General features: G+C 40.6%; 1 protein-coding gene across 3 annotated transcripts in view; it reads right to left on the reverse strand.

Annotated features, from left to right (window-relative positions):
• The window catches only part of l3mbtl2 (L3MBTL histone methyl-lysine binding protein 2), an 88,091-nt gene that overhangs the window by 27,187 nt on the left and 38,122 nt on the right, over window positions 1-22,782 (reverse strand). For all 3 annotated transcript variants that reach the window (XM_051934776.1, XM_028815167.2, XM_051934777.1), the window contains exons 3-4: window positions 16,318-16,451; window positions 8,668-8,791 (exon numbers count right to left, since the gene is read on the reverse strand). In XM_051934776.1, coding sequence (XP_051790736.1) covers window positions 8,668-8,791; window positions 16,318-16,451 — 258 coding nt within the window. The remainder of the gene's footprint in view (window positions 1-8,667; window positions 8,792-16,317; window positions 16,452-22,782) is intronic.

The following is a 22,782-nucleotide window of genomic DNA, read 5'->3' on the forward strand; positions in this document are numbered from 1 at the left end:
GTTACAGGTTTATAAGTCAAAAGATATAGTTGTAGATCTCAGGTGCTCCCTTCCATCCACTGCCTCAACTTTAATTAAAGGACAGATGGTGGAGATGGTAGAGCACGACAAATATCTGAGGACAAGACCTGATAACAGACTAAATGTTGATCTTGACATTGAACAAATTTGTAGAATGGGGTAGACGCCTTTTTTTTCTTAGAAAACTCAAGTGTTTGTTTTAAAGTGGAAAAACTACAATGGCAATTTTTTTTTTTTTATAAGTTCTTTATGCAGTCTGCTGTCACAGTTGTTTTTATTTGCTGGTTTGGCAACCTCAGCCATAAGAACATAAACCATCTTAACAACATTGTAAAAATTAGAAGTAAAATGACTGATTTTCAGCAGACCTCTGTTACTGAGCTGCATCACAAACCGGTTAGAAAGAAGGCCGGCTCAATCCTGTAAGACAGTAGCCATCTTCTTTTTTCTACATTTCCACTGTTTAAGGTTTCCAAGGGTAAACGGCAACAGATTTAAAAAGTAAATAACTTATGAATTCCCTGAGTTTTATATTTTTCTGGATTTTCCTCTCCTCTGTTATCAGCTGGCCACATGTTTCATTAGATTAGTTTTGCTAGTATAGGGTATATTTTGTTTTTTTTCCTTTGTAACTCAATATAGAGGTACATAGATCTTTACATTTGTTACTTTATTAATGTATAATAAATTAGATGTTTGTATGTGTATAAATGATGCACTGTTTAGAATTTGAGTATTGCGGTTCTCTATTTATATTTTTGTACAATATTTATGTGCCATACCAGAAAAAATGATTTACATTATAATAATTTCTAAATCAGCCAGTGGGGTTCATAGAGAAATAAGATTAATTTCAGATGTCCATATATTTAAAGTCAATTGGGTAACTAAAAACTGCTAACACTAATACTGATAGTCGTTCTAATGCTACAATTTGTGCTAAAGGATGTGCTCCATCACAGAAAAAAAAAAATAAAGAGAAAATTTCCAAGACTGTATTACAGGAGATCTACCACCAGATGGCACAAAAACTCCTGTAAATTTAAAACCTGCTGTACCAGGCACACAGCCTTTTAACTGCATTTAAAAATGCACAAAACACATGCATTTGGTGTTTTCAATTTTTCCCCCCCCAATGATAATACTTTAGATCTATATTGTTAAAACAAATCTGACATACAGTTAGGTCCATAAATATTTGGACAGAGACCACTTTTTTCTAATTTTGGTTCTGTACATTACCACAATGAATTTTAAATGAAACAACTCAGATGCAGTTGAAGTGCAGACTTTCAGCTTTAATTCAGTGGGGTGAACAAAATGATTACATAAAAATGTGAGGCAACTAAAGCATTTTTTGAGCACAATCCCTTCATTTCAGGGGCTCAAAAGTAATTGGACAAATTAAATAACTGGAAATAAAATGCTCATTTCTAATACTTGGTTGAAAAACCTTTGCTGGCAATGACAGCCTGAAGTCTTGAACTCCTGGACATCACTAGATGCTGGGTTTCCTCCTTTTGAATGCTCTGCCAGGCTTTTACTGCAGCGGCTTTCAGTTGCTGTTTGTTTGTGGGCCTTTCTGTCTGAAGTTTAGTCTTCAACAAGTGAAATGCCTGCTCAATTGGGTTAAGATCAGGGGCCTCATGTATAACGCCGTGAGTAGAACTCACACTATAACATGGCGTAAGCACAAAAGCGGGATTGTGCGTACGCACAGAAAAATCCAGATGCAGGAATCTGTGCGCACGAAAATTTTCACGTTCTTCCACTTCATAAATCCCGATCAGCGTGAAAAGTAACGTACGTGCACGCGCCTTCTGTCCCGCCCCAACTCCTCCCAGAATTACGCCTCTTTGAATATGCAAATCAATATAAATAGCCTTCTGTGAAAAGACAATGGGAAAAGCACAGGGGAAAATAAGAATTTCAGTGAATACCAAGTGGAGGCAAAGGAAAAACGTACTATTTAATATATATTTAATATATTTACGTATATAAACGTACTATTGCTGCAGGGACATCGAACTGTTGGCCGTAAGTTTACGTCCCTATTACTTGCCCAGAGAGTTTGGACACGTCATTGTTGTCATCGTGTACATTCCTCCTCGGGCGGACGTGGAGTCAGCGAGTGACATCATCCATTCTGCTGTTGCTAAGTTACAAATGCAGCACCCTAAGGCGCTTGTGCTAATCGCTGGGGACTTTAACCATGTGACGCTGGACAAAACATTACCTGCCTTCTCCCAGTATGTGGACTGTAACACCCGAGGAAATAAGACTATTGATTTACTGTATGCAAACGTTAAAGACGCATACAGCGCCACCCCGCTCCCTGTGCTTGGGAAAGCAGATCATAACCTGGTTCTGCTTCAGCCTCACTATAAACCAAAAGTGAGAGTCCTACCTGTAACCACATGATCATTCAGGAAGTGGACCCCGGAGGCTGAGAATACTCCGAGAGAATGTTTTTGGAACTACAGACTGGGATATCCTGCAGGGATCTCATAGTGAGAACATTGATGAAGTTGTTGACTGTACTACTGACTACGTCAGCTTCTGTATGGACATTGTAGTTCCAGTAAGAACAGTACGCTGCTATGCTAACAACAAGCCATGGATTACAAGTGACACCAAGAGCCTTTTGAACCAGAAGAAAAGGGCTTTTAAAGGCAGTGATCAGCATGAGCTCAAGCGTGTGCAGAAGGAACTCCGAGTCCAGCTCAGGGCGGCGAAGGAGCAGTACAGGAGAAAGCTGGAGCAGAAGTTGCAGAATAACAGCATGAAGGAAGTGTGGGATGGGATGAAGATCATCACTGGCTGCAGCTCGAAGCGGGGTACCACCATCGAGAGAGACGTGAAGAGAGCAAACCAAATGAACAACTTCTTCAACAGGTTTGACCACCCTAACCCACTCTCACTTTCACCTCGGAGTACTGCACCCTCCACACATCCTTCTGCTGGTACCAGCATAGGAGAGACATCCCCACCCATAATTACAACAGTGCAAGTGAGCAGAGAGCTGAGGAGACTTCGTGCCAGCAAAGCAGCGGGTCCAGATGGAGTATCACCACGACTGCTGAAGGTCTGTGCATCGGAGCCGGGGGGTCCTCTACAGCAGTGGTCCCCAACCTTTTTGACAGCAAGGACCACTTTATTAGATGCAAATTTTTCCACGGACCAGTCTGGTGGAGTGGGCAGTTTTATACACAATTTACATAACATTTCTATTATTATTAAGTTATTAAGCAGTTCGCATACGTTTGCAACCTGAGATTTTTCTTCTTTTTTTGCATATAACAAAGACATATGCTTTGCATTTGCCATTCCAACAGATTGCACATCACAAACATTAACACTGTTATCGTTTTTTTCGTGTCTGCCGTTTCTATAGGAAGGTGACAATGAGATAAATTCCAATGGATGTTTTTCAAACGTTGACAAGCAAATAAGCAAAAGGTATCACTGAAAACCACAGAAAACAAAAACAGCAAAAAAAAAAAAAAAAACAGTAACGAGGAAAGTTCGAAGAAAGAAATTTTTTTTACAATGTTTCTGTTTGGGGATCGTTGTGCAAACGTGCACAACTGAACTGTGACCACAGATCTAACTGCTCTGTGGATGATTCATTCAGGCATTTCAAGGTCACTTCATTGTAATGAAAGCATCTGCTGAATGTACTTTGTAGTAACGCGATTTCTATAGACTCGTGTCATATGGGGAAACTGTCGGGACCGTAACAATACTTTGTTGTAATACTCTCTCACCTCGGTCTCTCTCCTCTCTCTGCGCCACTGCAAAGCCCCGCCCACCAAGCGTTCTGAAAAGTCTGAGTGAGTCTCCGTTGCCGGCAGTTCTCTCGCGGCCCGGCTGTCAGACGGCTGCGGCCCGGTAGTGGGTCGCAGACCGGTGGTTGGGGACCCCTACTCTACAGCGCATCTTCAACCTGAGCCTGCAAACAGGGGAGAGTCCCGAGGCTTTGGAAAACATCTTGCATCACCCCAGTCCCAAAGGTATCACGTCCTAGTGAGCTGAATGACTTTCGGCCTGTTGCTCTGACATCACATGTGATGAAGACCATGGAGAGGCTGCTGCTTCACCACCTTAGGCCACAGGTTCAACACGTCCTTGACCCTCTGCAGTTTGCATATCAGGAGAAGGTGGGAGCGGAGGATGCCATCATCTATATGCTACACCGATCCCTCTCCCACTTGGACAGAGGCAGTGGCGCTGTAAGAATTATGTTTCTAGACTTCTCTAGCACCTTCAACACAATCCAACCTCTGCTCCTTAGGGACAAGCTGACAGAGATGGGATTAGATTCATACCTAGTGGCATGGATCGTGGACTATCTTAAAGACAGACCTCAGTATGTGCGTCTTGGGAACTGCACGTCTGACATTGTGGTCAGCAACACAGGAGCGCCACAAGGGACTGTACTTTCTCCGGTCCTGTTCAGCCTATATACATCGGACTTCCAATACAACTCGGAGTCCTGCCACGTGCAAAAGTTCGCTGATGACACTGCTATCGTGGGCTGCATCAGGAATGGGCTGGAGGATGAGTATAGAGACCTAATCAATGACTTTGTTAAATGGTGCGACTCAAACCACCTACACCTGAACACCAGCAAAACCAAGGAGCTGGTGGTGGATTTTAGGAGGCCCAGGCCCCTCATAGACCCCGTGATCATCAAAGGTGACTGTGTGCAGATGGTGCAGACCTATAAATATCTGGGAGTGCAGCTGGATGATAAATTAGACTGGACTGCCAATACTGATGCGCTGTGCAAGAAAGGACAGAGCCGGTTATACTTCCTTAGAAGGCTGGCGTCCTTCAACATCTGCAATAAGATGCTGCAGATGTTCTATTAGACGGTTGTGGCAAGCGCCCTCTTCTATGCGGTGGTGTGCTGGGGAGGCAGCATTAAGAGGAAAGACGCCTCACGCCTGGACAAACTGGTGAGGAATGCAGGCTCTATTGTTGGCATGGAGCTGGACAGTTTAACATCTGTGGCAGAGCGAAGGGCGCTCAGCAGGCTCCTATCAATTATGGAGAATCCACTGCATCCACTAAATAATGTCATCTCCAGACAGAAGAGCAGCTTCAGCAACAGACTGCTGTCACTATCCTGCTCCAATGACAGATTGAGGAGATCGTTCCTCCCCCAAACTATGCGACTCTTCAATTCCACCCGGGGGTATAAATGTTAACATTTAACATTATACAAAGTTATTGTCTGTTTTTCACCTGCATTATTATCATTCTTTAATTTAATATTATTTATTGTATCAGTATGCTGCTGCTGGAGAATGTGAATTTCCCATTGGGATTAATAAAGTATCTATCTATTTGTTGGTTTAAACAGTGGTATAATCAACAAAAGAAAGTTGATCGAGTGACAGAGTGTCGGAGAAACTCGAAAGATCAAGTTCACAAAGTCGCACAGTGCCTGAAATAAAAAAGAAATCACATATCAAAGTCGCTGTGAAAAGGCAAGTCGTAGCCCACCGTCTTAGTGTCATATGAACGCTTATTAGGGAACAGACAAAACAAATAGGCACACAGTGGGAAAAAAGCATGAAATGTCAACTTTAATCTCGAAATTTCCACTTTAATCACGTAGTTTATTTTGACATTAAAATAGAACATCATAAACTTCATCTTAAAATCGTTTATTTTACTAGTTTCTCAAGTAGCACGTTAAAAGCTTTGTTCTGTATTTGATCTTCTATGTGCTCTGTGTGTGTGAATCACTACGTGCTTCCATTCTTTCTCTTTCTCCGACAGGACACAGAATCCATTACATTCGTGATATTACAGCTCTCTGAAAATTAAAATACTGAGATGTATACGTGATATCATTTTCATGATGATAGGAATGAAAGCATGTTATGTTATTAAACATGGTAACACGGTGGCGCAGTGATTGTTCATATCTCACGCAAGAGGCTTGCTGCGCCATGTGTGACCTTCGATGAAATAATTTATTACAGAAGTACTGTCTCTTTCAAACGTACTAACCTCCAATTCCTGTCCTTACTTTTCTTTCTCCAAATACCCAATCGCCACACAATCAGCTCTGTAATAGACGTTAAGCCATCTGTAAGCTTAGAACGCCGATTCTTCAAAACTTTTAAGGAACATTGAAATATCTTCATAGTACATGTTTAATTATTCTTTCCGTCTCCTTCCAGTGTCGCGTCAGCACCAGCAATAACTCAGCGCAAGGCAGGAGCTATCCGTGAACTAGCTAGCGCTGCGGAACCGTGTCCTCACATGTTTAATTATTAACAATACAGATTATTTAAATGAAGTTAAAGTTTTATCTGTATACTATAAGTAACATATTTTGCTGCATTTCATCTTAAAAATGATATCGTCATCATACGCGCTTTACAAAGTGGCGCAAGTTGTGCAATATTATAACTGTAGTGTTAAGTTTACAGTGAGGTAATTGTACTTATAAGTACAAACAGTTCTACAAGGAGCACTTGATGGACTGATCGAGTGCGTTTATAGTTCTTGGGATGAAACTGTTTCTGAAACGCGAGGTCCATACAGGAAAGGCTTTGACGCTTTTTGCCGTGGTTGAGGTAGTGTGTACTTGAAACTGTATACTGATAATTCTCTTTCCGATCAATTGCAGCTGTGATTCCCCACTCAGATACAGTGATATAAATACTCCGAGTGGTGCAGTGAGAGTAATATGGAAAAAGATGATCCACAGTGGCAACCCTTAACGGGAGCAGCTGAAAGAAGAAGAAGATGCAGTGAGAGTAACAACGTTAAAGCAGTTATGGTATTGGGAATACTATGGCTATTCCCTGGACCATTATATTGCTGCAGGTTAATTATAATCAGATGCATTACACTAATAAACAATATGCAGTTAATTTCAGTGTAGTTATAAAGCCGCGTCAGGAACGTGGGTCTAAGAAAGAAAGGATGAGCACACAGGAACAGTAGCACTGCTTTGACGCTGGGTGCCGCCAGTCTGCAAAACCGAGCGGAGAAATTGCGTATGCCAAGGTATGAGTTACCGTGGAAACGTGCGTGGCTTTACGCCAAGTTTAGGTTTTATACATCGCGATTTGAGCGTGGAAACATTCGTACGCAACATTTCTGTGCGTACGCACCGTTTATACATGAGGCCCCAGGTGACTGACTTGGCCATTCAAGAATTTTCCACTTCTTTGCTTTAATAAACTCCTGGGTTGCTTTGGCTGTATGTTTTGGGTCATTGTCCATCTGTATCATGAAACGCCGCCCAATCAATTTGACTGCATTTAGCTGGATTTGAGCAGACAGTATGTCTCTGAACACCTCAGAATTCATTCGGCTGCTTCTGTCCTGTGTCACATCATCAATAAACACTAGTGTCCCAGTGCCACTGGCAGCCATGCACGCCCAAGCCATCACACTGCCTCCACCGTGTTTTACAGATGATGTGCTATGCTTTGGATAATGAGCTGTTCCACGCCTTCTCCATACTTTTTTCTTGCCATCATTCTGGTAGAGGTTGATCTTGGTTTCATCTGTCCAAAGAATGTTTTTCTAGAACTGTGCTGGCTTTTTTAGATGTTCTTTAGCAAAGCCCAATCTAGCCTTTCTATTCTTGAGGCTTATGAGTGGCTTGCACCTTACAGTGCACCCTCTGTATTTACTTTCATGCAGTCTTCTCTTTATGGTAGACTTGGATATCGATATGCCTACCCCCTGGAGAGTGTTGTTCACTTGGTTGGCTGTTGTGAAGGGGTTTCTCTTCACCATGGAAATGATTCTGCGATCATCCACCACTGTTGTCTTCCGTGGACGTCCAGGTCTTTTTGCGTTGCTGAATTCACCAGTGCTTGCTTTCTTTCTTTCTCAGGATGTACCAAACTGTAGATTTTGTCACTCGTAATATTGTAGCAATTTCTCTGATGGGTTTTTTCTGTTTTCGCAGCTTAAGGATGGCTTCTTTCACCTGTATGGAGAGCTCCTTTGACCGCATGTTGTCTGTTCACAGCAAAATCTTCCACATGCAAGCACCACACCTCAAATCAACTCCAGGCCTTTTATCTGTTTAATTGATAATGACATAACGACGGACTTGCCCACACCTGCCAATGAAATAGCCATTGAGCCAATTGTCCAATTACTTTTGAGCCCCTGAAATGAAGGGATTGTGTTAAAAAAATGCTTTAGTTGCCTCCAATTTTTATGCAATCGTTTTGTTCACCCCACTGAATTAAAGCTGAAAGTCTGCACTTCAACTGCATCTGAGTTGTTTCATTTAAAATTCATTGTGGTAATGTACAGAACCAAAATTAGAAAAAAGTTGTCTCTGTCCAAATATTTATGGATCTAAGTGTTCCTCATCAGTATTTACATTCTCAAAAAATACAGTGCTAAGGGTTTACAAGTTTATAATCCTCTAAAGAGAAGACTCTTAATGCAGTCTACAAATTAAAGCCAACAGGTAATTTTTTTAACAATATTAGTTGTCTGCTATATTTTCTAAGGGTGCAGTGTGTTTGGGTGTGTAAGAGCCTAAACTCTTATATTAACAAATTCTTGGAGATCTTTTCTTAACTACCGAGATAATTCCAGCTTAAAAAATTTACTAAGGGATGCCCATACATATGGAAGCTTATAACATACCTGCATGACTAATCCTTGTGCTTTCCTGTTGCTGCCCAGCTCTCTGTGAATTTACTACGGTTCCAGATTTTGAGGACCAAGTAGTTTTCTGAAGTACTTTGGCTTTCTTGGTTGGTGGCTTGCCCTGTGACAAAAACAATGTGGGGATAAAGCAACTTTCACCTAATCAGAGTAGACAAACCCATGCAATACATTTGTTAAAACCAGTCTGATCTTATGTCTGTACAGTTTGCTCATGGTGTACTGGGTATTAATTTTCCATCTCTTATTTTAGACTTTGTCTTGGGGGCAACAGTCTGAACAATGAGGCCCATGTGTCCCTTTCCCTAGCCACACTTCCCAAGGAGTTTCTAGTTCACCTTGGAGGTATAATTCTCCAAGTAAGCTCTGGGTCTCCTCCCAGCTGGTCATGCTCATTAAACATCCACAGGGAAGTATCCAGGAGATATTCGTTTCTGCCCGAACCACCTCAGTTGGCTCCATTCAATGCAGAGGGTCAGTGTATTCAACTCCGAGCCTCACCAGGATGTCTTAGCCCTGTCTCTAAGGGAGAGCCCAGCCACCCCGCAGAGAAAACTCATTTCAGCCACTTGTACCCACAGTGTCATTCTTTTGGTAATTACCCAAAGCTCATGAGCATAGGCGAGGATAGGGACTTACTGTAGATAAACTGGTAACTGAGAGCTTCAACTTCTGACTCAGCTTCTTCTTCACCACTATGGATAAGTATGGTGACCGCATAACCACGCTCACTGTCCTGATCTGTTCATCTCACCATCCCTTTTCCTCCCACTCATGAAAAAGGCCCTGAAGTACTTAAACTCCTCCACTTGAGGCAGTAACTCGCCTCCCTCTCAGAGAGAGGACAATCCACCTTTTTTCCTGCTGACCACCATGTACCTGGTGTGCTTTTCAAAATCTGAGTTTCAGTTACAGATGAACTGTCTAATACTAAATGGCTTAAGAATACCTTTTGGCTGTAAATGTAACTTACATAAAGTTTTAATTAACTGGTCATGCATACATAAAGATGAATCAGTTGGAGATTTAAAAAAATGTCTTCCAACTTTTATGAGTGAGATGAACAACCCGATCAACTAGGAAAAAAGGTTACTTTACTATTTTCTATTGAGAATTGAAGTAGCTTATTCTTTGTTACAAAGAATTTTCACTGTCATGTTCATGTTATGAAAGGCACAATGTAAATAAAATATGAATTATCAAAATATGGATTCCCTTTATCTAGTATTAGTGTTTGAGTTAAAACCAGATAGTGATTAATGTAAAAACTGTAATGATTCAGAAAATGCAAATGTAAAGATTATTAGCACATTATCCAAAAACGGTACAATGAGAAAAATCAAGACTGCAGGCCAAGAGTGTGGTTCACAGGAACATGGGGTTCCTCTAACATAAAATTATAACATATTTTCAAATACCTATAATCCAATTTATGGTTTAAAGCAGTTTTGTTGGGGGGTGAAGAGTCTATCTCGACTACACTGGGCACAAGCCAGGAACCAGCAATGAACACCGAGCTACAAGGTCCACTCATGCACATACCTTCAGTCACACTGAGAACGGCAGAACTGCCATTTAACCTTACTTGTACATTTTTGGGATGCGGAAGGGAAAAACCAAAGTACCCAGAGGAAAACCCAGTGGGACGAGCAACCTGTCCAGACGGAACATTCTGTAATACCAGGATTGAAGGAAGGGGGTAGAGGTAATTGAACCTTTAGGATTGAGTGATCATAATATAGTCATTTTAAAAAATCTGTACACACCTAAAACCAGTTACTTTGGTAATGTAAATGTCCAGCAAAGTCTAAAAAGAGATAAACTTGAACAACCTTTTCAAGTATGAAAAGGGTACACACAAGCAGTAGAAGATTTTAAAGCTATATTATATTCAGTGCTGGACAAGTTCAATCCAAAACTGAGAAGCTACAGTAAACTTAGGAGAGCTTGGTAGTGGAGGAGTAAGCAGCTAAGAAAGATATAGAAAAAGAAACTGCAGCTGTCTACTGTGCTCATGACAAACAACTACAGTGTTAACTGCAGGGCTTACAGTCATGGCCGAAATTACCCCTGGAATTTTCCCAGAAAATGCACCATTTCTCCCAGAAAATTGTTACAATTACAAATGTTTTTGTATACACGTTTATTTTCTTAATGTGCATTAGAACAACATAAAACAACAGAGAAAAAAAAGCCAAATCTGACATCATGTCACACAGAATTCCAAAATGGGCCAGACAAAATTATTGGCACCCTTTCAAAATTGTGGGTAAATCGTTTTATTTGAAGCATATGATGCTCGTTTGAACTCACATGTGGCAAGAAACAGGTGCTGGCAATACAGCAATCACACCTGAAGCCAGTTAAAATGGACGAAAGTTGACTGAACCTTTATGTTGTGTGTCTGAGTGTGCCACACTAAGCATGGAGAACAGAAAGAAGAGCAGAGAATCGTCTGAGGACTTGAGAACACAAATTGTGGAAAAATATCAACAATCTCAAGGCTACAAGTCCTGAGATCTTCATGTTCCTTTCTCCACTGTGCGCAACATAATCAAGAAATTCACAACACATGGCACTGTAGCTAATCTCCCTGGACGTGGACGGAAGAGAAAAATTGATAAAAGACTGCAATGAAGGACAGTCCGAATGGTGGATAAACGACCCCAATCAACTTCAAAACATATTCAAGCTGTTCTGCAGACTCAGGGTGCAACAGTGTCAGCTCGAACTATCCGTCGACATCTGAACAAAATGAAACGCTATGGCAGGAGAGCCAGGAGGACCCCACTGCTGACACAGAAACATAAAAAAGCCAGACTGGAGTTTGCCAAAATGTACTTGAAGCCAAAATCCTTCTGGGCGAACGTCTTGTGGACAGATGGGACCAAGGTAGAGCTTTTTGGTAAAGCTCATCATTCTACTGTTTACAGAAAACGGAATGAGGCCTACAAAGAAAAGAACACAGTACCTACAGTCAAACATGGTGGAGGTTCTAAGATGTTTTGGGGATGTTTTGCTGCCTCTGGCACTGGATTCCTTGACTCTGCAAGGCATCATGAAATCTGAAGACTACCAAAAGATATTGGGGCACAATGTAGGGCCCAGTGTCAGAAAGCTGGGTCTGCATCAGAGGTCATGGGTGTTCCAGCAGGACAATAACCCCAAACATACCTCTAAAAGCACTCAGAAATGGTTGAAGACAAAGCACTGGAGAGTTCTGAAATAGCCAGCAATGAGTCCAGATCTAAATCCGACTGAACACTGATGGAGAGATCTCAAAATTGCTGTTCGGAGAAAGTGCCCTTCAAATTTGAGAGACCTTGAGCAGTTTCCAAAAGAAGAGTGGTCAGAAATTCCAGTTGAGAGGTGCAACAAGCTTGTTGATGGTTATAGGAAGCGCTTCATTTCAGTTATTTTTTCCAAAGAGCGTGCAACCAAATATTAAGTTGAGGGTGCCAATAATTTTGTCCAGCCCGGTTTTTGAATTGTGTGTGACATGATGTCAGATTTGGCTTTTTTTCCCTCTGTTTTTTTGTGTTGTTCCAATGCACATAAAGGAAATAAACATGTGGATACCAAAACATTCGTAATTGCAACAATTTTCTGGGAGAAATGGTGCATTTTCTGGGAAAATTCCAGGGGTGCCGATAATTTCGGCCATGACTGTATGAGCACATAACAGCAACACCTAAAAAGGAAATTAGAAATCCTAAAGGCTGTTAGAGAGGAATATTATGGAGAATGCAAACATCAACTCTTAAAGGCTCTTTTATTATTTTAGAAGTAGAAGAATGGCCAAGGATGATGTGAAGTCTATTACGAACAGTAAGGGCAAACTGAAGTAAACACAAAATGCTCTTAATTCAGATTTTCTTCTGAATTATACATGCATGAAGAAGTCAACAGCCTCCCAGTAACTACAGAGACAATGAAACAGGAGCTTTGTAATTTGGAGACCGCAGAAACAAAAATGCGGCTAAGGATTACAAAAAGCTAAAAAAAATAAATTGCACAGACAGGAAAATAAAAATATAAGTGATTAAATATACAAATATTTTGTTTATATATTTCATGAATCATTGCGCAATGGATCTTGAAAATGCTATCCTATTATATATTATCAGGCTAACCCACGCCATATGCCTAATGAGTATCATGTGTAAAATAAGGAAGCAGATATTAAAAGATGACATTGAGCAACATGTGTCAACTGCGGTCTATTATGATTATTAAATAGAGAATAAAATGGAGATATTGTGTTCCACTAGAATATTAAGAGGGAGCAACAAAAATATTTGATCAGAAGAAAGCATACAAAACTATTCATCTTAAATGCGGGGGCTCATGATAAAAAGAGAAGTGTAAGTTTAAAGTACATTGGAAGATGTGTGAAGAATTGACCCAAACTACAATAAGCAAAGGTTTATGGTGATGAACTTCCTAATAATTAAGTGATATTAAACTTCTTGTACCTTAGGGATCAGCCCTTACTAATCTGTATATAGTCTCGACACAATTATTGGCACTACTTGTAAAGATACCCCTTGGTCAATTATATTAAATCTCACACTGAAAAAAACAAGACTTCCAATCATTAACTGAAAGAAAATTTATTCAGAAAAAAAAATTCCTCACCAAGAAACAACTATTTTGAACAAAACCACAAGTGCCACGGTTATTGGCATTCCTGCATTATTATTTACATATTATTTCTTTGTATAACCTTCCTTTACATCTGCTTTAACATCTTAGAAGGCAGGAGAATGTAGAGAAGGGAATTTAAGCCCATTCCTGTTTAGAGATCATCGCAACTTTTAATTATTGCCCTAACTGTAAATATGGCCATTTTTAGGTGAGTAGCACTATTTTATAGCATTTCCCTGACTTATGAAAGTCAACACATTTCTCTCTCATTTGAATTGCGTGTTCTCTCCATCTTTCTCACACTGATGAATAATAGAGTGTGGCTTCTGTGCCACCTCATATTCATATCCCAGTGAAACAGGAAGTCAAAGATCACTGCTTACATGTTTCTACACACTCTGATCAACTAAAAGAAAAAACTGCTTCATTTACACTTTGATCGTACAAACTTCTATGGATAATAATTATCATGGCACATATGGTTTTGTTAAAAATTTCTCAATTAGGTTTTGTTTTTTTTTTCCTAAGAATTAATTTACTTCAATTAAAAAGTTTGATTTCTCTCAATTTTTTCAGTGCAAGATTAAGGTAATCCACCAAAATGTGGTATTATTTTTATCAATTTTTACTTGGGGTGCGAACAATTGTAGTAAATGGCCTAGATAAACATTTAACTAACCAGTAGGTTAAGGCTATGTATGAGTCCAGACTGAATAGATTTGGGAATACCCATGGATCAGAAGAATAATTAGACGGATCTTATCAGAATTTCAGTTTTGCCCAGTGGGAGCTGGGCGGCCTCGTGGCCTTGGAACCTCTGCAGATTTTGTTTTTTTTTCCTCTCCTCCTGGCCATCGGACCTTATTTTATTCTTTGTTACTTAGTATTGCCTTATCTTATTTTTATATTTCTTTTTTCTTTCTTCATCATGTAAAGCATTTTGAACTACATCATTTGTATGAAAATGTGCTATACAGTAATCCCTCCTCAATCGTGGGGGTTGCGTTCCAGAACCCCCCGCGAAAGGTGAAAATCCGCGAAGTAGAAACCATATGCTTATATGGTTATTTTTATATTGTCATGCTTGGGTCACAGATTTGCACAGAAACACAGGAGGTTATAGAGAGACAGGAACGTTATTCAAACACTGCAAACAAACATTTGTCTCTTTTTCAAAAGTTTAAACTGTGCTCCATGACAAGACAGAGATGACAGTTCCGTCTTACAATTAAAAGAATGCAAACATATCTTCCTCTTCAAAGGAGTGCCCGTCAGGAGCAGAGAATGTCAGAGAAAGAGAGAAAAGCAAACAATCAAAAATCAATAGGTGCTGTTTGGCTTTTAAGTATGCGTAGCACCACCGGACAAAGCAGCTGCAAGAAAGGCAGCAATGTGAAGGTAGTCTTTCAGCATTTTTTAGAGGAGCGTCCGTATCCTCTAGGCCAGTGTGCGAACAGCCCCTCTGCTCATACCCCCTCCGTCAGGAGCAGAGAATGTCAGAGACAGTGAGAGAAAAGCAAACAATCAAAAATCAATACGTGCCGTTTTATCTTTTAAGTATGCGAAGCACCATGCAGGAAGCATATCGCTTGACAAAGCAGCCACAAGTAAGCCCAGCAAGGAAGGGAGTAATGTGAAGGTAGTCTTTCAGCGTTTTTTGAGGAGCGGCCGTATCCTCTAGGGGTGCGAACAGCCCCCGTGCTCACAATATTTTTGAGGAGTTTTATTTAATACGTAATACGTGCTCTGGTTGGGTAGCTTCTCAGCCATCTGCCAATAGCGTCCTTTGTATGAAATCAACTGGGCAAACCAACTGAGGAAGCATGTACCAGAAATTAAAAGAATCATTGTCCACTGAAACCCACGAACCAGTGAAAAATCTGCGATATATATTTAAATATGCTTACATATAAAATCCGCGATACAGTGAAGCCGCGAAAGTCGAAGCGCGATATAGCGAGGGATTACTGTATCAATAAATGTTGTTGCAGACACAATGTATAACAGATGAAGTTTAAAGTAAATAAATGGAAAGTGTTATACATAAAATGTAATATTAGATGTAAATACACAAAGGGAAAAGGAGAAACTGAAAAAAAAAATACATCTTATAAGAAGAACTTATAAATCAGAGGGGACTTGTTACAGTCCATAGCCAAGCACTAAAAGGCAGCAATTAAGACCCCCAATAGGATGTTGGAATACACAGCACATTGTGTCAAAATCAAATTAAGGAAAACTGCTCTTAAGTGACCAGTGAATGTCTTATGTCTCATCTGGAATAGTATGCACAGATTTAGTAAACACATTCCAAAAAAAGAAATAATTAAGATATTATTCTTGTAAAGAAGGTATGAGGAAAAACAGTTTAATCCTTTCAGTTTAAGAAGACAGATTAAGAAATGACATGACTAAAGTGTACAAAATCATGAAGGGAATAAGTATAGTGGACAGGTTGTTCAACTAGAACAAGGAGGCACAGATGGAAGCTGGTTAAAGTTATGTCAGTTGCAAAAACACAAAGCAGCACACCTGCCACACAGCTTGGATGCCCACTACTTGTCTTTTCCCCAAACTGACCACCTTGGGTAATCTTCTGGTATTTAGTGATTTAAGAACTGTCCCCCAAATAAGCAGAAGATGTACTTTTCTCGTAAGAAAAAACAGTGGCTTTAAAAATGGTGATAAGATACACTTATAATTTAAATAGGGATTTTTTTTTTACATTTTTTTCAAGCAAAGAAATAAATTCAAACCTGTATATAAAAACAAAGCTAGAAAATAAAGCTTTCAATATATATAATCTCAAACCAAAAAAAGTACAATGAATTTTCTATCTCAGAAAATGAAAAACCACCACCAAGCTCCCCAACACTCTGCTAGTATTGGTCGTCACTCTAAAAGCTTTTCTATTCATAAGCAAAATTGTTTCTTGATAATTGTAGCCTCATCTGTCTTAACTCACTCACGCACTCCACCTACCTGCAGTCTGGCCAAGATGCTTGCTTTCTTTGAGTTGGAGGAGTAACTTCTTGAGCAAGAAACATTGCAAAACCTCTTTGTTTTGGAGAAGAAGGTGTCCTTGGTTCCCACAACGCCACACATCTCACACACAGCTAAAGGAAGACAAAGCAGGAATACACTTCAACACTTCACTTTTAACGACTTTATTATTATACCTTTGAAAAGCTGCAACTATACCAAACACATCCTTCAGTCTACACATTTGATCAAATCAGTAAATATAATTAGAAATACTAAAAAATATACAACAAATGTAGTGTGAGAAAAGTAATAAATAAACTAGCTGACGCCCGCCGTAGCATATGGCGTGTGTAAGAATAGGAATGGAAAACGGTGAGAAAGGAATTCAGAAATCAAGAAGAAATAAATGCTTCTTGAAAGACGGAGTTGTGAATAGGCGTTTTGGTGGAGACGACAGATAATGAGTCGAAAGATCTAACCCTAAAAACAGCCACATACAACTGACCGCAGCTGACAACTGGTTGTTGTAGATTAACGCAAATCTTTGCAAACCTTTGTCTTTGGGACTTGTTGATAGTCATGGAGAAGGCGAGTCTGAGTGGGAATTGTGTGCGTTTAAATTTAAAAGGGAGATTGGTGTCAGAAGGAAGGACAGAGATTCTGGGAATGAAGATTGTTTCAGAATTTTGGATAGCGAGCAGTTTGCACTCAATAATATTTGTATGTATTCGGGTAACGATGAGTCTTGCTCCGTTGCAAAGACCTTTTGATGGTATAATATTTCGGAGAAGCAGAACTACAGCTCCCAACTTCAGATGAAGGATATGGGGAGGGAGGCATGTCAGTTGGTGTGAGGGTGTGTAAAAACTCCTGTGGGTACGTTAGTTGATCATTAGGATCGTCACTGACTACTGTATCTACACTCTTGAAGGTCACTTTTTCACCCTGTATAAGATCAAGAACTTTGTTGTTAATATGTAGAGAATCATCGTTTGTGACGCTCAGCATTGCTCTTGCAGCAAGTTCTTGGGGAGTTACAGTCGAGAAATTAATATCACCGTAAAGTTGAGTAACTGGGTCTTGTTGTTGTGGTAAACATTGAGAAGGTAGTTCTGCCGTGTCTCTAGTTTTACCTTCCCGAACTTGAAGAAGCCATTGAACAAATTGAGTTTCATTTTCGAGAGCTCTCATATTTTTTGTGAGTTTTAGGACTTTCATTTTGTTCCACAGCCTGTGTTTGCTGATGAAAAAGGCAACGGTGAGGGCTCGAGAACCGTGGACGATAACAGGCAGTATTTGGCGGAAATTAGGGATACCATCGTTCATTTTATAACAAAGGCTTAGGAAACAACCGTCGCAGTATAACGAAAATAGGAAGGAGCGAAATGAATAGCAAGGAGTGAAACCAATGCCAATGGTCAACAGAGTACCATCCTGTAACAGGCTACGGAAAAGACTCCCAGGCACACACATGACTGAAGTGAAAGGGTCACGTGGTCAGGCTAGATATAGGGCGGTGACGTGACACCAATGGGGTCATGAGAGAGGAGCGGGGAACGCGGTAGTCCAAAGAAGGAATAGGAATCGAGAGAACCGGTGTGGGGGTGTATGGGAGGCCTCAGGCAGCGTGGAAAAGGGTTTGGAAGAGCAGGAATAGGAATCGAGAAATGCCGTGTCGGCTGCATGTGGGCGGGACCGCTTTTGAAGAGGAAGCAGGATGAAACAGAAGAGATAAATAAAACCAATCACTACATGGATAACAATTTGACAAAGAGTCGGGGAGTGACGTGTGTCTGGGCAAATTCCGAGAACTCAAGCTCCACTATTGGGAAGTCATTTGAAAGGAAAATTGAAAGGATAATTATAAGCCTAAAAGTACAAACTGTTATAATCATGTTGTGCTTTTTTAAATGTTGATCCATTTATCTGCGTCACATAAAATCATTAGACAAATTCGCCCAGTCCAAAATGACACGCTGTGTCTTTACACTTTTACCTATCAATAATGAGAGCTTATTAGTAAAGATTACTTTACTTAGAACATAAACACAGGTCTGATATGCTATGTTATTTTTCAGAGCATAAACTAAGAACTTTGCGATTTCACTGGGGCTGTTCACGTAAAACTAAACTGCATTAGGATTTTTTTCTAATATCACAGTTCTTTTAATACCAAGCTGAATTAACATTTAGAAATCTTCTTATATAATACGCTACCGTGGCTGTTCGTTTGTTTGTCCAGGACTTTAAATCAACTGTAGCTTTCAAACCGTTTGACCTATTGACCTGAAATTTGGTACACATATACTACTATATAAATGTAAAGAATTTTTATTATTATTATTATTACGTGACGTCTACTATCCGCTTTTGGTGTGATGATTGACCTCCAAGGTTATTCCTCTTTTTATTTTTATTTTATTAGAATCAACTCAAAGCAGCGGCCAGCAGGGTGGCAGTGCAGCGCATGCGTACAGGCACCGTTCTCATCCCTACCCCCTTTGCCATCACTTCCCCTACCTCTTCATATCTTAAATCATTCTTGAGGCAGATTGAACACTTAAGTGAAAAAATGAAGGAAAACGAACTAAGTAATTGCAACACAAACACTGACTTAATCAGTTTTAACGCAAAAAGATGCAGACAGAAGAAGAGAAGAAGCGGGCCGCTGGGGTGGAGAAAAGAAGAGCTGCTCAGGAAACAGAAGGGCATCAACATCTGAATGCTAATCAGACAGAGAAAGAGTTTGAAAAGAGCATGAACACTATGAATGTTCAAGTCAAGTGTATTCACTGCACGTTATCATGCAGTGCACCATTAGTGGTATCTTAAAATACAGATTAACATCTCCTGAAATTCATTTTTATACAGCTATATCTTCAAATGAATTATATCTAATAATACATTTTAAGATTCTGAATTGCTAGGGGTAATATTTTAAGATATCTGGGAAGGCCTTTTGAGACACTTCAGATTCAGATTTCTCAGAATAGTCTGGATGGTATTTGTTGAAATGTAAGCTAACTTTTTTCAGCTAACTTTATCCATCCATCGATTTTCCAACCTGCTGAATCCCAACACAGGGTCACGGGGGTCTGCTGGAGCCAATCCCAGCCAACACTGGGCACAAGGCAGGAACCAATCCCGGGCAGGGTGCCAACCCACCGCTGGATACACACAAACACACCAAGCACACACTAGGGCCAATTTAGGATCACCAATCCACCTAACCTGCATGTCTTTGGACTGTGGGAGGAAACCGGAGCGCCCGGAGGAAACACACGCAGACACGGGGAGGACATGCAAACTCCACACAGGGAGGACCCAGGAAGTGAACCCGGGTCTCCTAACTGCGAGGCAGCAGCGCTACCACTGCACCACTGTGCCGCCAGCTAACTTTATATTCACTCAAAATTCAGATAATAATAAAAATAATAATAATTCATTACATTTATATAGCGCTTTTCTCAGTACTCAAAGCGCTATCCACACAGGGAGGAACCGGGAAGCGAACCCACAATCTTCCACAGTCTCCTTACTGCAAAGCAGCAGCACTACCACTGCGCCACCTGTGAGGAACTGAATTTTTCCTCCGTTTATTAAATTTTCTAAGACACATCAAATATGATTTCATGATATCTGAAATACATTTTAAGATACCTTTAAAATTGTATAAGAATATATGAATTTCATCTTCAGATATATACAATATAAAGTTATTTTAAATGCATTTTAAGATGTCACAAAACAGCTTCCTTTTTTGATATTGCAGATTAACTTCCACCTAAGTGCTGTTGAATTCTTTTATGAGGTGATTTTGTTACATTTTGAAATATACTGCAATATCATGAAATGTATAAGACATAAGTTTGACATACAGTGCATCCGGAAAGTATTCACAGCGCAACACTTTTTCCACATTTTGTTATGTTACAGCCTCATTCCAAAATGGATTAAATTCATTTTTTTCCTCAGAATTCTACACACAACACCCCATAATGACAACGTGAAAAAAGATTATTTGAGGTTTTTGCAAATTTATTAAAAACTGAGAAATCCCATGTACATAAGTATTCACAGCCTTTGCTCAATACTTTGTCGATGCACCTTTGGCAGTAATTACAGCCTCAAGTCTTTTTGAATATGATGCCACAAGCTTGGCACACCTATCCTTGGCCAGTTTCGCCCATTCCTCTTTGCAGCACCTCTCAAGCTCCATCAGGTTGGATGGGAAGCGTCGGTGCACAGCCATTTTAAGATCTCTCCAGAGATGTTCCATTGGATTCAAGTCTGGGCTCTGGCTGGGCCACTCAAGGACATTCACAGAGTTGTCCTGAAGCCACTCCTTTGATATATTGGCTGTGTGCTTAGGGTCATTGTCCTGCTGAAAGATGAACCGTCGCCCCAGTCTGAGCTCAAGAGCGCTTTGGAGCAGGTTTTCATCCAGGATGTCTCTGTACATTGCTGCAGTCATCTTTCCCTTTATCCTGACTAGTCTCCCAGTCCCTGCCGCTGAAAAACATCCCCACAGCATGATGCTACACCACCATGCTTCACTGTAGGGATGGTATTGGCCTGGTGATGAGCGGTGCATGGTTTCCTCCAAACCTGACGCCTGGTATTCACACCCAAGAGTTCAATCTTTGTCTCATCAGACCAAAGAATTTTCTTTCTCATGGTCCGAGAGTCCTTCAGGTGCCTTTTGACAAACTCCAGGCGGGCTGCCATGTGCCTTTTACTAAGGAGTGGCTTCCGTCTGGCCACTCTACCATACAGGCCTGATTGGTGGATTGCTGTAGAGATGGTTGTCCTTCTGGAAGGTTCTCCTCTCTCCACAGAGGACCTCTGGAGCTCTGACTGAGTGACCATCGGGTTCTTGGTCACCTCCCTGACTAAGGCCCTTCTCCCCCAATCACTCGGTTTAGATGGCCGGCCAGCTCTAAGAAGAGTCCTGGTGGTTTCGAACTTCTTCCACTTACGGATGATGGAGGCCACTGTGCTCATTGGGACCTTCAAAGCAGCAGACATTTTTCTGTAACCTTCCCCAGATTTGTGCCTCGAGACAATCCTGTCTCGGAGGTCTACAGACAATTCCTTTGACTTCATGCTTGGTTTGTGGTCTGACATGAACTGTCAACTGTGGGACCTTATATAGACAGGTGTGTGCCTTTCCAAATCATGTCCAATCAACTGAATTTACCACAGGTGGACTCCAATTAAGCTGCAGAAACATCTCAAGGATGATCAGGGGAAACAGGATGCACCTGAGCTCAATTTTGAGCTTCATGGCAAAGGCTGTGAATACTTATGTACATGTGCTTTCTCAATTTTTTATTTTTAATAAATTTACAAAAACCTCAAGTAAAGTTTTGTTCACGTTATCATTATGGGGTGTTGTGTGTAGAATTCTGAGGAAAAAAATGAATTTAATCCATTTTGGAATAAGGCTGTAACATAACAAAATGTGGAAAAAGTGATGCGCTGTGAATACTTTCCGGATGCACTGTAAATACTTGGGATCAACAGTACAGAGTAATGGGGATTGTGGAAGAGAAGTGAAAAAAGAGAGTGCAGGCAGGGTGGAATGGGTGGAGAAGAGTGTCAGGAATGATTTGTGATATCAGCAAGAGTGAAAGGGAAGGTCTACAGGACGGTAGTGAGACCAGCTATGTTATATGGGTTGGAGACGGTGGCACTGACCAGAAAGCAGGAGACAGAGCTGGAGGTGACACAGTTAAAGATGCTAAGATTTGCATTGGGTGTGACAAGGATGGATAGAATTAGAAATGAGGACATTAGAGGGTCAGCTCAGGTTGGACGGTTGGGAGACAAAGTCAGAGAGGTGAGATTGCGTTGGTTTGGACATGCGCAGAGGAGTGATGCTGAATATATTCCCATCGGGATTAATAAAGTATCTATCTATCTATCTATCTATCTATATTACGAAAGGGATGTTAATGATAGAGCTGCCAGGGAAGACAAAAAGAGGAAGGCCTAAGAGAAGGTTTATGGATGCGGTGAGAGGACATGCAGGTGATGGGTGTGACAGAACAAGATGGAGAGGTCAGGAAGATATGGAAGAAGATGATCCGCTGTGGCAACCCCTAATGGGAGCAGCCGAAAGAAGAAGTAGTATTCATTATGAAGGATCTCTATATGTTACTTTGCTTTGCCATATTCTCTTTGTGTCAGTCTGCTAATGAAGATTTTTATGCACATAACGCACAGTACTTTTACATGCCCAGACTGCTTAAATACAGATCTATTACTGGCCTCGCTTTGATGGGAGATTTACTTAATGTCCACATAGTTTCTCCAATGTGCAGCTGTGTCTTCTCTCCTTCTTGATTAACTTCTTCTCTTTAGGGCTTTTGGGTGCATTGACCACTGTGGGATGGATATTTTTATAATGTATTGACGGTTTCATGGTTTTGCTTGATCTATTGTGAATTGTATTTGTAC

Source organism: Erpetoichthys calabaricus, chromosome 12, assembly GCF_900747795.2.
Source record: "Erpetoichthys calabaricus chromosome 12, fErpCal1.3, whole genome shotgun sequence".
In the NCBI taxonomy this organism is placed as follows: domain Eukaryota; kingdom Metazoa; phylum Chordata; class Cladistia; order Polypteriformes; family Polypteridae; genus Erpetoichthys; species Erpetoichthys calabaricus.